At 39.7% G+C, this 16,234-nt stretch overlaps 1 protein-coding gene across 1 annotated transcript; it reads right to left on the reverse strand.

Moving 5' to 3' along the window:
- Nucleotides 1-10,039: 10,039 nt before the first annotated feature.
- On the reverse strand, nt 10,040-15,312 carry pold3 (polymerase (DNA-directed), delta 3, accessory subunit). The gene is made up of 12 exons (XM_004078559.5): nt 15,156-15,312; nt 14,690-14,745; nt 14,099-14,198; nt 13,975-14,014; nt 13,683-13,815; nt 13,346-13,595; nt 12,344-12,416; nt 12,006-12,147; nt 11,820-11,923; nt 10,850-10,935; nt 10,698-10,776; nt 10,040-10,409 (listed from the first exon to the last, which is right to left on the reverse strand). The coding sequence occupies exons 1-12, from the start codon at nt 15,210-15,212 to the stop codon at nt 10,204-10,206; spliced, it is 1,326 nt and encodes a 441-aa protein (XP_004078607.1). The 5' UTR covers nt 15,213-15,312; the 3' UTR covers nt 10,040-10,203.
- Nucleotides 15,313-16,234: the final 922 nt, after the last annotated feature.

Here is a 16,234-nt window from a genome sequence, read left to right on the forward strand (position 1 = left end):
CACATGGAAGCAACTCATCAGACATGTAGACGTGGTCAAGACGATCTGCTGCAGTTCAAATTGAGCATCAGAATGAAGAAGAAAGATGATTTAGGTAACTTAAGTGACCCTATGAAGGCTGGCACACTGTAGGACGTTTCCGTTAAGGAAAATCTTAAACACAAGCGTTATAGTTACACCCAGTAGGATGATGTCCACTGAAGTAACTGTAGCCTGTGACTCAGCTGTCCTCAGGACAGCACGCTGGATTCTGCAGCTGTGAGATCTCTCAGATAAAATGTCTACGCTCATTCAAGAGATTCCAGAATGGACAAAAACTCAAACTAGCTGGACATGCCTGCGGGCCGCTCCCTTGTACTGTAGAGCTAAAGGATATCCTCTTTCATGTTTGAGTGTTGTGCTAATACAAACACGCTGCAGCAGCTTGTGTGCATTCACAGAGAGCACAGAAGGGTGTGGTCCCACTGTGAGCTAACAGGTCTATCTGAATTTCAATGAAGGACTAGTTTCCAAAGAACTCCTCATTTGCTGGTCAGTCTACTGCATGCACCAAGCTCTTAACTTCTGTTCCCTCAAAAAGAAAAAGATCAAGAAAGCAGTTCCTCAAGCTGCCACTGGAGGCTGGATTCAAAGGGACATAGTTCCCCATTAACTCCCATGTAAAAAAATCCAACTTTTTTTTAAAATTAATTCATGTACAGCCTAGTATCATAAATATTTCCAATTCTTTTTGCTTAAAAAAACGTTTAAGTGCTATAGTAGTAATGTGGTTGGGAGGATTAATGCGTTTTTAATTTAATGGAGCTAAATGTTATTCATTATTAAAAGGCTTGTATGTTTTCCCCAAGAGTGGATTCTCATTATACAGTACATCTTCTAAAGTAAGCTTTTTTAGATTGAGTTCAGCAAAGTAATCTCCGTCAATGTAGCAGTGTATAAACTCACAGGCTACTTTATTAGGTACACCTGTCTACCTGCTCATTGACTTCTAATTAGCCAATCACATGGCAGCAGCTCAATGTACGTAGGTATTTATACATTTATAGATGATCAGGGGGGTATTCCAGAAAGCAGGTTATGCTAGCTCCCACGGTGAGTTTAAGGCTAAGGAAGTTGATAACCTCAGCTTTCGGTTCCAGAAATGGAGGTATGTTTCAGGGTATGTCAAGTTGCCATAGCAACTCATGCTCTGAACATAACCTGGTCCGGAGCAGGTTTAGTTGAAGGTTAGTTTGTTTTCAGAGAGGTGAAGCAGCATGGCGTGTCCATTTGAAGATGATTTAGTGGATGAAGAAGCTTAGATAATACTTTTTCCACCGTGAGAAGGTGATAAGACCACGTATGGATGTTGGAAAGAGAAACTTTTTACTTTGATCTAACTTAATTATTTGCTTCAGTTAAGATGAATCATTTTTTTGTTAAGTCCGCTTGAAAATAACACGTAGTTTTCAGACAATTATTTTACTTTCATTCAAATTAATTCAATTAAGTAGGTTTAACTTTGGTGCTGCTGTTAGAGCGGCACCGCAAGGGATTCTGGGATATCATTCCCTTTGCCTGTCTGGACGGATTTGGGTTTAAGTGTGGCTTTTTGACAAAATGTGTTAAGTTGTTTAACTGTTTTACTGTGTTTTGCCGAGTTATTTTGTCCTACTGTGCTAAAGCTTCTGCACCATGAGTGAGAGGGAGGGAGAGGAAATGAGAGGCCGCCTGAGAGATAATTCAAACTTCATACTCACAGATACCATCATACTCTCACACACATACCACTATAGTCTTACTCACACAACAGTATACTCTCATATGCACAATCATACTCTCATGCAAACACTACTATACTCTTTTACAGAGGGTAGTGTTTGAGCTGCAAATCAAATTCATGCATACGCACAACTATTCTTTGTTACAAATACAATTATTTTTTACTTACAAATTATATTATACTCTTATGCATGTTCCATAGTTTTCTAAATAGTGCTAGGAAGGTGTTTAAAAGACTATAATTGTCTCAATAGTACTATATGTGGGAGAGCATGACTGAAATTAATCAAAATAACTTCCGTTTCAATCAAACTCTCTTACATGTGCAATTCTTCTTCTTCTCATGCCATATCATGTTGTTTTGCATTCACATTTATTTTGTCACTTCCATTTTACATAATTATGTTTGTATGTGCAAAATGATACTGTGGAACATGTCAAAGTATTGAAGTCTCTGTGAGCATATATGAATGTAAATACAAGAAGATATGACTGTGCTTATAAGACAGTATATATAAATAATTATGAGAGAGTACACCAATATTTATATAAGAGGTGAGCAAGAGAGTATGGAAGTATATGAGAGAGAGTATACTGTTGTGTGAGTAAGACTGTAGTAGTATGTGTGTGAGAGTATGATGGTATCTGTGAGTATGAAGTTTGAATTATCTCTCAGGCGGCCTCTCATAAGAGGATGATGAGTTTGGATAGCACCTTACTAAATTGAGATGTAATGACAATGTTGGAAAATTCCTAAATCAATTTGTGTACTCTGTACATGTAGCTTTGTTCTTTTTATTGTTACGCAAATGAGAATATCTGCCGGCTCAAACTTAAACCTATGAGAGTTCAAGAATTATAATTGATTAAGATGGAAAAAATATTAATTCAATTGGAGTAATATGACAATTAGTAAGATAAATATGTAAATTTGAGTTGTATAAACAGTTCTTGAGTTTTATAGACGTAAGAAAGTACGTTGAATAAATTTAACTCAATTACTTGTTTCCAATAGAAGTAATTCATTTGAGTTGGCAAAATTGGATAAGTTTTATATATATATATATATATATATATATATATATATATATATATATATATATATATATATATATATATATATATATATATATATATATATATATATTGTCCGTTCTTTTTCTACACGCAGAAACTCTTTTTACTGATGCAGCAGTGTTACTTTTTTGATGGATGTATAATCTTCATACGCCGTCATTACAATCTCAGACTCTGTCTCACTGAAGTATAGCGCTCTCTTTTTTTCTCCATGCGTTTCCATGGTGACTCCAGAAATCGGTGATCTATTGAGAATGTCTTTATGTACCTGCTGTACACGTGCATTAACCCAGGGTTACCAAGTGGAGCGTAATTATGCTAACTCATATCCGGTCTTTTGGAACCAACATACCCCGAGTAAGCAAGTTCAGGCGGATTTCAGCCAGAGTTCAGGCTTAAAGTCAGGCTAGTTTAAACATGCTGCCTGGAATACCCCACTGATAGCATAGATTTGTATACTCTAAGGTCAACCATTGAATTCTACACAACAGCAATGAAGCCTATATTGAGAGGGGAATATTTTGATTGATGGAATGATAGATTGGTTAATTACAAGCAATTTCATCACTAAAACCAAAGAAAAAAAAAGACAACAATAATTAAATCACAGATGCTATCTTCTTGACATTGTGGTGCTGCTGTAGAGCAGTTGATTTCTGATCCCAGATTCTGTTCCTGCCCTGTCCCCCACTGAGCCCCACATTGCTCATGGTGGTTACAAGTTTGCGTCAGTGTTTGGCAGCAGAGCCGCCATTAGTGAATCAATGTATGGGTGAATGGGACTGAGACTGTAAAACGCTTTTAGCACTTTGAAAGTAGAAAAGCGCTATAAGTATTTGTCATTTACCACTGTAATTTTTTAAAATCATAAATTTACTTATTTGCACTTGTACAATAATAACACACATATTAATCCATTAAATATAATGATTGTCAGATAGTTTGCTTAATTGCTTAAAAGGGAGTGAGAAGGTCCTAGGTCCCACCTTCCTTGCAAAATGTGTGTGCGTGTATGTGTGTTTGAGAGGGTGTGTGTGTGCATGTGTGTGTGTTTATGTTGGAATGTATATATTGAGGGGGGAGGGGTGTGTGTGCTAAGGGGGGTGCAGTTAAAATTGGCGGGTAGGGCACTGAGGGGACATCTCCTGATTACTCACAGTGACGTCCCCTCACCCTCCCCACCAAGGGACCCTAAATGTCTAAGGTGGGACCTAGGACCATCTGTCCCCTGCCTCTTCCCTGGTGGGGGGTACGGGCCCCTTTGCAACGGCGGCCGTGTCCCCGGGGTGCCGGCTTCCTGGGCCCGGCGGTGCTCTCTCCGCGCGGCGGGGGGGTTCACATTACATCTGAGCCGGGAGTGTTCGTGTCCCTGGGGGGTGGGTTCTGGTCCTTGCTCCTGGGCGCTGGGCCCCGCCATATTTCCAACTGTGGCCGAGCCTGGTCGGGCCATATTTACAACACCCCTTGTGGGCCCTCTTTTTTTTTTCCCCGGGGTTCCCCCCCTCTTGGGCGGGGGCGGCGGGCCCCTGCCCCGCTCCTCCCTGGACCAGCCGCGGGCCGGGCGGATGGCTGCCTGGAGCGCGGAGCGGGTCTCCCTTGGGGGGTCCTGGCTCGTACCTGGGGTTGGGGCGGGGGGATGCCCGGAACTCCTGGGTGGTGGTGGGGTGCTCGTCTGGGGCTGTGGGCGTCCGTCTCCGGTGGGGCCCTGCGTTGGGTTCTCCCGGCGCGGCGGGGGGGCTGCTCTCCTGGTTGGGCTGGGGCGGCGCTCTCTCTCCCTCCGTGCTTCCCTGCTCTCTGGCTCTGGGGGCCTTGCGGCGGTCCGGCTGGCCCTGGCCTGGGTGGCGGGCTTGGTCGCCCGGGCGGCGGTTGTTCCCTGCCGGTTCCCGTGTGGCGTTGGGGGGATTCCGGCTGCCGCTGCTGCTGCGGTGGGGGTCTTGGGGTGGGGATGGCTGGGCACTCTCCCTCCTTCTTTCCACGTTCCACCATCCATTTTAGAGGAACATAAACACTCACCTGAGCACAGGTGTTAGCTCACCTTTGCACTTACAGTTTGCATGACTGAATGACTGAAATATTTCACACTAGTTGGTTTTAAGGCATAAGTATGCGTGTGAACACTATCTGTTTTGTATATATGTCGACAGGTGGACATTTTTTGCAGCTAGCAGGTGTGTTTATAACATTTGAGTGTGTGTGTGGACAGGCTCCGCCCTTATTGCACTACATTTGAACGTTACCATAATGATTAACAACCAGTAAACTTGTTGCTTTATGCTGCTTCATGGTCTTATCCCCCTTCCCCTCCTATTATCACCCCCTACCCCCCCTCTCTCTATCGTCCCTCTCTCTTGTTCCCCTCTTTCCTTTTCCGTCCGGTCCAACACCAAAGATTTTCAGACATGATTGAAATTAATAAAGTTTGGCCTCAATTACAAAAGGGGTTTATCCAGACATACCTTTGGTTTGTCTGAAGATTAATAACCCCTCTTGTTAAAGTAAAATCTGTCCAACACAAGAGGCCCTCAGCTCTCATCTGTCTGCCCAGCTGTTGGACAGGACAAGTTAAAAAAAAAAAAAAAAAAAAAAAAAAAAAAAAAAAAGGGAGTGAGAAGGAGTGAATTCATCTCACCCCTCTCCTAAAAATTTTTAACTTTCTTTTTCACATAGTTGCTGTAATCCAGTTTTCTACCTTTTCCCCAAAAGCAGACTGTAAGGGTTCTGTGGTTTTGTTTGGTTTTTGTGATTTCTGGTCCTGTTCTGAGTTTCCCCCAGTCACACTGTTTCTATCATGATCCACAGCTGTTGTAATTTTAGTTAATTGCCCTCAGCCTATTAAGTGTCTGGTTTGCAGTTCATCCTCTTTTCTCTGCTCTTTTCTACTTTGTCACCTTTTTGTTGCTCCCCATGGTCTTGTCATGTTTCAGTTTGTTGATTAAATGTTTTATTTTCAACAAGGCATTTCCGCCCACAAAATTCCCACTCACTGGATATTTTCTCTTTTTCCAACCATTCTCTGTAAACCCTAGAGATGTGTGAAAATCCCAGGAGATCATCAGTTTCTGAAATACTCAGACCAGAATATACACCGCCACCAACAACCATGCCACTTTCAAAGTCACTACAATCACCTTTCTCCCCCATTCTGATGGTCAGTTTGAACTGCATCAGGGGGGTATTCCAGGAAGCATGTTTAAACTAGCCTGACTTTAAGCCTGAACTCTGGCTGAAATCCGCCTGAACTAGCTTACTCTGGGTATGTCGGTTCCAAAAGACCGGATATGAGTTAGCGTAATTACGCTCCACTTGGTAACCCTGGGTTAATGCACGTGTACAGCAGGTACATAAAGACATTCTCAATAGATCACCGATTTCTGGAGTCACCATGGAAACGCGTGGAGAACAAAAGAGAGCGCTATACTTCAGTGAGACGGAGTCTGAGATTTTAATGACGGCGTATAAAGATTATACATCCATCAAAAAAGTAACACTGCTGCATCATCAGCAAAAGAAAGAGTTTCTGCTTGGAAAAAAAGAACAGACAAAGTAAGCGCACGAGTTTCTGATCTTTTTTCCCATTACATTATGATGTAATATCTATCTATCTATCTATCTATCTATCTATCTATCTATCTATCTATCTATCTATCTATCTATCTATCTATCTATCTATCTATCTATCTATCTATCTATCTATCTATCTATCTATCTATCTATCTATCTATCTATCTATCTATCTATCTATCTATCTATCTATCTATTTAGTATAAGTTATGTATTAGTATAATTTCTTATGTCTGTCCAACTCAATATTTTTTTATAACTCAAATTTACACATTTATCTTACTAAATGTCATATTGCTCCAATTCAGTTAAATGTTTTTCCATCTCAATTTATTGTACTTCTTGAACTCTCATATGTTTAAGTTTGAAGTGAATGACACAGTGTGGGTTTGCAATAAATTACATGTATTCAGTTACCATGACACTGATTCGAAGTCATCAGTTCTTGCAATATTTTACAAAGCACTAGGGGTGATAAATAAACTCATCACCTTTTAAGTTAGATCAAAGTAAAAAGGTTTATTTTTCCAACATCCATTCGTGGTCTTATCACCCTCTCATGGTGGAAAAAGTATTATCTGAGCTTCTTCATCCACCAAATCATCTTCAAATGGACACGCCATGCTGCTTCACCTCTCTGAAAACAAACTAACCTTCAACTAAACCTGCTCCAGACCAGGTTATGTTCAGAGCATGAGTTGCCGCATGGCAACTTGACCTACCCTGAAACATACCTCCATTTCTGGAACCGAAAGCTGAGGTTATCAACTTCCTTAGCCTCAAACTTACCGTGGGAGCTAGCATAACCTGCTTTCTGGAATACCCCCCAATCCACAGGTAACATTCTCTCTTCATAATAAACACTTAATGCTAATTTTATTGTGAAAATCTTCTCTGGTGGGGATAAATGTTTTCACCTGCAGGCATTAGACTTCTGCATGATCTGTCACCTATGTGTGACTTTTTCATAGAGTATTTTCCAAAGGTACACACATGCATGGGTTAAAGCAACACACATACTTTCATATCACACTAAGATTTTCCATTTGATTTGTCTTAATGCCCAAAAATTAATTTGATATCTACAAAACTTTTAGATTTTTGACACATTACATAAATTGGGGCAACAATACCGTCAGCAGTTTGCTGTGCCGCAAATAATTTCTTCTCCCAACTTTATTAAGATTTGAGAGTTGGCGTTGCAGCAAGCAGTGCGTCATGGTGCCATAAACAATGAAAATAATCACAACAAAGGACCCGTTCTCATCCCTGCAGTGCATAACGCCACAATAAAAGACAGTGAGCATAAAAGAGGAACTGATGAATAAATAAACAGACGAGATGCCCAAGGCACCCAAGTCTGTGACAATCTTAGGCAGTTCTCCTAATGTACTGAAAAAAGTAGTTGCAAGTCAAGATAGATGCATTAAAAACACTTTTTAAATTAGAAAATATAGAAATGCCCTTAAATGTGAGTGGGTTCAAGGCAATAAATGCCATGTAATCTGCATTAGTGGCGGAGACATTAGCAATGGAGGGAGGTTTTCAAATTGCAACAGGCACAGACAAATATTCCCCCCGCTTCAACTGTTGATGTCCCAAAGACTTAAGGGTACCACATATTTTAAAACTCCAAGGCCAAGACATGCCAGTAAACTCCTCCACACTGAGAAGAAATCTGCTCAAGGAGAAATGCTATTCCTTTTTTTATTGCATGGTCAGTTTTTTGATTGATTTGGTTTATTTTAAACAATTTCAGCAATAGAAATATAGATTACTGAAGCAGTAAAAATTAGAATTTAAGATGATAATTCAGAAGTTGATTTATACATTAAAAAATCATCAAATAACTTTTTTGCCAGATGAAGTTTCTTCATGTTAGGATCCTGCAGTCAGTCACTGAGCTTGTTCATGTGCCTAATCAAACAGACCACATAGCAAAAGTAATCTATTTAAGTGTACTACATGCATACTTTGTCTATGCTAAAAGTGAGGCAGTATACTTTACGTTTACTTTTATATACTACCTAAGTACTGTAAACTTACAATATTCCATATTATTTCAAAGACGTATTCAGTTAGTTTACTTCCAACACTCCTACACTACATCTAAATAGTCTATATCAGACGTCCTATACTTATACTAATACTCAAGCACACTTCATAAAATAATCTTCAAGTATACTTCTGTTTGCTAATAAATATTTGCCGTAGTAGATAATTCACATTTCCAGAGTTTTGAAATTTAATCATAAGAAAATGTAGACACTTGGTTTATTTTGGAAAAGTCAAGTTTTGTTTAAATTTTCCACCAGGCCGTTTCTCGGTAAACACGGTTGCGTTGATGGTTGTTGCTTCGCTTTGCTAATATTGAGGCTAAACAGTCTGTAAAATTGAAAAAAACAACAACATATTGATGCTCCCGTCCATTGGAACTCCATGATGAGGAATGAGCCGTTTCTCCAATGATCTACTGCCCTGGTTTTACTTTCATGTTTCTTACACAAGTGCAGATATTGGACAGCTGGATACACGTCAGTAAAAACCGGCTTTGTAGGAGAAATCTAAAACATAAGAGCAAAAATAGAAACAGAAATAGAAAGCCTTTATTGTCATTATACCTGGTAAAACGAAATTCAGAAACAGTTCTTTGAACAGTGGCAGAAAATACAGAAAACATGGCACAAAAAGTAGTAAAAATGTCCAAGAATCGGTCAAATCAATTTGGAGTTCAATAAAGTGAAAGCTTTTGAAACGAAGCTTTCGCCCAGTCTGTTGGTTCTGGCTGGTTAGAAATGAGACCCAATGTCTCCCTGCTTGACACTCAGCTTGAAGGGGTTGGATTTGGGGGTGGGGGGGTTTCTGAAGTTGGCATCCGATTCCCAGCCTTAGTGCTTTGCGAGGGCACTAAGGGAACATGCCACTGCATTTTCCGCACTACAGTATAGTCAGCTAAAACCGGGTCCTACTGAAAAACCTCTGGACCTAGACTGCTTAAACCTGGATTAAAGTTTTGATTTAGATTCTAAAGAATGCATTAAACACAGTTTCTGATTTGTGAAACCTTTACCTGATTTGTGAAAATGTGAAATAGGATGATTTTTATAGCATTTTATGAACCGAGTCCACCTCAGACCAGGTCCTATTGAAAAACCTCTGGACCTAGACTGCTTAAACCTGGATTCAATTTTGATTTAGATAGTAAAAAATACATTAAACAGTTTCTGATTTGTGAAACCTTTACCTGATTTGTGAAAATGTGAAATGGTATCATAAAAGCGTAAAACGTGATAAAAATCATCCTAAATTTAATAAAGGTCATTTTTTTTCTATACTTTTAGAAGATGACAGCGCCGTGACCTTGGAGGAGGTGTTCACGTTAGCTGCAGGTGTGCCACGTGTTCCTCCTGCTGGTATGAGTCCTCTGCTTCACTTCCCATCTTCAACATCAAGATTACTGTTTTAAAAACCAGTAACACCGGGGCTACAAATGACCCTGTCTGTCTCCCAGGTTTGATTTTCAAAAGTGTGTGAATGAACCAAAAGTCCTCCTGTCTGACTGGTCCACAGCACAGGAACCGTTTGTAAAGTTCTCTACTTTCTAATGTGGATTAAAAATAAGAAGACGCATGCTCACACAATATTTTCAGAGTTTATTGATTATCCCGTGTGTTTACAGCAGGAGACAGAAAGGATATAAAAATGGTTTTCCAGGCTTTGTTTTGTTTTTCAAACTGTCCATGTGTGAGCAGTGAGTCCACACCAACAAAACTGACCTCCTCCAGCGGATCTGGGCAAATGTTCTCACTTCTTCTGAAAAAATCCCATAATAGAAGCTTGTTTTCCTCCTTTGTTGGAGTTGGCCGGAGCTTTTTTCTGAATTTTCTTGTCGTCCTCTTTGCTCCCCGGGTTTGGTTTGGCCTTAAACGGCGCCGTCTGAGCCGCTTTGGGGGCTTGGAAATCCTCCTCGGATTCAGAGTACGATTCACTCTCAAAGCCTTTTTCTGTGACTGTAAAAAAAAAGAAAAAATATTCAGTAAAAAAATCTATGGCGTTTAAAAGGTTTAAAACTGTGTTTGTCATTTTTAATGAACCTTAAAATCATTTAGACAATACAAATGAAGAATTTACTTTGAGGACTCATATCTGAGCTTTGGAAAAGAAAACTTTCACCTTTGAACTATGAAGACAATAAAAGATGATGGAAAAAAAATGTGTGTTGAATTTGCAAAGAATTATAAAGTCATATTTCTGAGGAAACTGTGATTATAATAGTAATAATGATTGCTTTTTCATACCCATACACCCATCAGCGTCCAGATATGTGCGAGACTTCAGGACCCGTCTCCTCTTCCTCACCTTCGCCCCAGAGTGACCCTGCAATATAAAGGTTCATTTATATGAACCTAAGCAACTCATCATTTGAATTTTAAACTAAGAAGTCACTCACATTTGACGGCTGAACAGTTTCCGTTTCTTTTTTAGGACTTCTCTCTCTAGTTAGAGTCTCTTGGGGCTGTGGGGAATCCGGAACGACTGTAAATAAAACAGAAACAGAAACAGAGCCCAGGTTTTAGAAAAAAATTAACTAGAAGTTTATACAAGGTGCTATTTTCTTAAAGGACCTAAACATTCAAAGAGCAAATAAATGACACCTGAAATGGATAAACAGACACCAAAATGAAGTTACATTGATCAGCTGAGATCACAACTCGACTGACTGGAGGAGTTTTTCCAGAACAGGTTAAAAAGTCTCAGATTTGAAAGAGTTGAGAAAACCTGTCAGTTTTTAACTTTCACTGAAATTCAAAGGAGTATTTTGGCCATGAAAGACAAAAAAACATACATGAGAATAAACTCATAAAAGTATGAGAAAAGAAGGAATATTCACAAAAATAGGGTTGTAAAATTATGAAGAAAAGAAAAAGGAAAACGGCAGACCTTGGTTGTGTAAGCCTGAATCCACATTACGTGACTAAATGCAGACGTTCATGGTGATGCCATAAGGCTTAAACATTGGTATCTAGGTGCCACAATCCGCTTGGACCTCTGCAAACACTGCCACAGCCAAATCCACTCCTTTTGGGTCAGAATCTTTCAGGGTCCTGGAAATTCTTTTCAATATCCTTCTAATAAAACAATATTGACTGGACTTAACATTTCCTTATTTGTGAAACCAAAAGTGGTAGTACCCACTTACGTAATATTAGCACTTTTCCTCATTATTTCACGATTACTATTGTAAAATTGCACATTTTTCCCATAATTTCACAACTTTATTCTCATAAATGTTATCTCTCCGTTTTAACAATAAACTGAAAAGAGAAAAATGTCAGTTTTCTCTGACAAACTGAGAATCTTCATTTAATTATTCCTCATTTCTCAGCATAAACTGATCAATCAAAAGAGCATTAAAAGACCTTCTTCATCACTGCTGTCTGGTTCTGGTTTCTTAATCCTCCGCCTCTTCTTCTTGTCCATCTTGTCCTCTTCACTGTCTTCGTCTTCCGCTCTCTTGGTTTTGCTGTGGAGGGAATAAGGCAGCACATTCCCATCAAGCAAAAGGAAAAGCTGGAGTGTTTTTTGCAGGTCAGGGGTAAACACACCTTCTGGGGTCTTTTTGGGTCTGCACTGCTGCACCGTCAAACTTTTCACAGGGTTGAGGACTTTTACGCTGCGGCGGCGGCGGCGGCTCAGATGTGGAAGACGTCTGATCTGCTTCCTCCTTCACGGCTTTGACTGATTTTTCTGTCGAAATGAAGAACCTTTAGTCTAAAAATGCCATTTCCTGTGTGAACATGAGCAGCGTTTGGTGAACCTCAACTTGAGGTAAAGACTAAGAAGATTTAAATGCAAGATATGGAATTTTCTGATGTCGACACACTAAACGGAAGCTGGAAATAGGATTTGGTTAGTAATAAACTGTATTGATGATGGAACTGACTTGCTGTTTGACTCCCAAAGAAGTTCATCATTGGATTGGCTTTTGCAGCTGGCTTGTTTTTAGCAGTATCCACCTACAAAACACAATAATCATAGGTGCCAGAAGCAACACAGAAAACAGGAACACACTAAATAAAGCATGGCACAAATTCATGATAAATAAAACAAAAAACACTTTTGTCCTCCCGTAAAATGGAGGCTTTTCTGTTAGTTTTATATCCATAGCACCCATTTAGGCAAACAGCTCCATGAAGTTTTACAAGAATCAGCAAAAGTCCATTTTTGGATTTACTAGGCTGTTATCCGCGCCCACATTCCTCATATGTTCATGTATTTATATGGTTAGTTTGCTTGAGCCAACGAGTCATATATTGAATTTTCCCAATATTCTGGTAAAGAATGTGTGAGAAACGGAGGAACAACCCTTTTGTGAAGTCGCCAAGCGGACGCCGTTAGCAGCTTTCAGGTGATGCTCAACACAACAAAATCCCTGTTTGTAGCCGCCACAAATGGGAGAGGGGTTTTAAATCCAAGATGGCGGGCTCTTATCGAGGTCAAAGTTCGACTAAACTTTGGTTGGGGTTATAGACTTCAGACGGTGGCCTGGATGTGAAATTTTGTTGGGGAAAACTGCTCGAACTAAAGTTTTTTTTCCTTTATTGTGCAAAAATGTCAAAAATTCACACATAGCCACAAAACAAGCTGTAGGTCCTATGGCCATCCCATAATCATTTCTAAACTTTCTCTGGATCTCCCCGATACGTGTGTCTTGGTTTTGTTAGATGATTTTGAAATATAACGTTTTCAGCCCTTTAAGACATTTGGGTCTGATTCATTTCTTTGACAGTTTCTCCTGTTGTGATTTTTTTTAAATGTGGGTCGTTCACCGCGTCCAAAACGTATTTTCAGCGAGTTTTGGGAGAATTTTATTTTGGAGAGTTTAGGTGGGGGGGGACATTTTTGCTGCGGGGCAGAATAAGAAGAAGAAGCTGCAGCAGCCTACCACTGCTGGCTCATCTTTCTGCTCAGGTTTGACTTCTTCGCTTGTATTCTGACTCTTCACTGCAGATTTCTTTGAAAACATTCCCATGATGCCTTTTGGCGGTCTGGGGTGGGCCTTGGAAGCGGGGTTGGTTTCTCTGTTGGTCCCAGAGTTTCCAGGCTCAGACTGAGGAGGGTTGTGTGCTTTCAACGCCTGCTGCCGCTCCAGGGAAGACACGGGCACGGCGCCGGAACACTGAATGGCGCTGTACCTGCAGGAGCAGGAAGAGAGGAAGGCAGCGGTCACCACCTGCTAGATCTGCAGCTTTCTGTCCACGCATCACCAAAATCCTTCGTACTTGCTGCAGTTCTTTAGATGGTCTTTCACGGCGTCATAGTCGACGGAGTAAAGGGGTCCGCTGTCTTTCAGCAGAGCTTTCTGTACGCTGTAGACATGAACGCTGACTATCAGGCTCATCTTTGATTTGAAATCTGCAAAAGAAAGCATCAAGTATTTTAGCCCAACTGTGCCAGAAAAACAAGCATTAATGAAAATTTGGACTCCAAAAATGTTATTTTCTTTGCCGTTTCGTAAAAATGATCATGAAAAGAAACTTCAGTTTGACGGCGCTACGGAAAGCATCAACACACCTTCCAACTGATCTTCTCTCACAATCGACACTTTGTGACACTGGAAAGGAGGACATTTCAAACATGAATTGAATCAGACAGAGCTGTCAAAGCGTCCTGGACAGAAGCTGTCCCAGTTACTCACAGTTTGACCGTTGTCAACAAACTTCCCGGTTACCAGGTAGGTTGCATGCAGCTGAGGTGAGCTCTCCTTCCTCTTGTGCTCCAAGTAATGATAAAGCATTCTGCAAAGTTAGCAATTTACACATTTTATTAGGATTAAAACGAATGTTTTCTTTTTCAGGTCATAAATAATTATATTTTAAAAAATCTATTTCTGCTTTGTTGTTTTTATAGAAAGAAGTTAAACCTTTTCTCTTTAAATCTGTTTACACAACACCTTTTTTAAAGAGTAATTTTAGTTTTTATTTCCTTTAACAGAGTCATGGTAAAAAGGTAATTTCCCCTTTGTGGGATCAATAAAGTTTTATTCAATTCTATTCAATCTTAAAGAAAATGCAAATTCTTAGGCAGGTGATAGTAACATTTTAAAAATATACTAAAATTGGACATATAATGTTTAGCAGCTTTGTTTGACTTGGACTGAAGGTCATTTACTTTTACAGAGACCATTTTAAGAGTCTTTAAAAAACACTCCGTTCTTCTTTTCCTTTTTATTTTAATTTAGATTAAATCTGAATGTAATAACCACTCGAAGTGAAGCTGGGTCACTTACTGCTTTGCTGTGTTTACATGGACTCCAAGTGTCAGACTCAACGATTTATAGGTAACCTGGAAAACAGATCAGTGATTATCAATCAGGTTGATCCTGTCACACTAATTCTTTACACAAACATTCTGGGCTTTATATACGATGACAAACATAAAACATATTAATTATCAGCCTCTTTTAGTCAAAGTTTTTTTCAAACTAAGAAACCGACAATCTAATCAACTGTAGAAGCATTTTTTTCTGCAGTTTAGTAAAACTACATTTCAATGGCTGAATTATTAATAACCTCAACAAATACATGAGTTGGAGTAGAAAACAGAGCTCGTCTTCTTTCTAGATAAAGCAAATATAATTCAACGCATGATGAGTGTTTTTAAAAACAAGGTAAACAATTCGGCACTTCGAGGCTTGTGGGAAGCTAAACTACAAACATCACAGCAACAAAAACCCAATCTGACATTGTACTTACTATTTTGTTGTGATCGTTCACAAATTCGTCAATATTATCCAAGTACAACTCATCCATTTTCTTTGTTTCAGTGTAAAGGTGTTCCTGATCTAATTTGACTGCGCGGGAAGGCGCTTTATTTACTTCCTTTCTGGTGTCACGTTCATGCACCTGCTTCCGTTGTCATGGATGGCGCGGCTGCCCTCTAGCGGTTGGGAGAGGTATTACCGCGTGTAGTTCACTTTGACTTGAACTGATTGAGCGCAAAATGCTAATGAAATGTTAATTTATTGTCACGAAACACCAATTTGTGCACACAAAACACTAAGCTGTGGCCACAACTTTTTTATTTGAGGGAACAATATATATATATATATATATATATATATATATATATATATATATATATATATATATATATATATATATATATATATATATATATATATATATATATATATATATATAATATCATGTCAAGGGCTCTGTAATTTTCTATTGACAAACAAGTATAGCGTTTCATCTCTGCCATAAAGTGAAAGGGCGTAAAGACAACTGAGCGCAACGGCGCTCAAAGTGAAGTGGGTATGAGGGCCGATCTTTCTCCTGCTGATGTTGGAGAGAGATAATGAACCCTAACGCTTTTTTTTAACTGCAAAAATCTCAATCCCAATCACCCAATCAGGATTTCAAATCTGAATAATAGAATTGTATAAATGTTTTGATTATTCTTTCACATATGTTTGGTCACCGAAAACGATTGATTGAACAAAATTCTGAAAGGAATCCTGACAATCACAGCTGCAGCAACAACAGAAGACATTGTTTTAAGCGTGTAGAGGCCTAAAAAAATGATGATTCATTTAGCATTTTAGACACACACACTGCACACTGAATGTTAGCAGCACACACAAAGCAAGCACACACCAATCACAGAGGGACCCCGGAGTGGGGGGGCTCTACTGCTTGGCAGCAGTGGGGCCCTCCACACTGGAGACCTCCTATTTTGCCTGCAGCACACACACCCACCATACATCGGTGGGGTCTGGGAGGGGCGGCCGGCCTTCACCCGCCTGGTCCTCTCAGGGCGGCCAGGCTTG

The sequence above is a fragment of the Oryzias latipes genome, chromosome 17 (genome assembly GCF_053564925.1).
Source record: "Oryzias latipes strain Hd-rR chromosome 17, Olatipes_Hd-rR_3.1".
In the NCBI taxonomy this organism is placed as follows: domain Eukaryota; kingdom Metazoa; phylum Chordata; class Actinopteri; order Beloniformes; family Adrianichthyidae; genus Oryzias; species Oryzias latipes.

Excerpts from the sequence above, each read along its gene's own strand:
- pold3 (XM_004078559.5), bottom strand. The coding sequence starts at position 15,212 with ATGGATGAGTTGTACTTGGATAATATTGACGAATTTGTGAACGATCAC. Across the intron at positions 14,199-14,689 it reads CATGTAAACACAGCAAAGCA|AATGCTTTATCATTACTTGG; the intron begins GTAAGTGACCCA and ends CTAACTTTGCAG. Across the intron at positions 10,936-11,819 it reads AGACAGCAGTGATGAAGAAG|TCGTTCCGGATTCCCCACAG; the intron begins GTCTTTTAATGC and ends TTTTATTTACAG.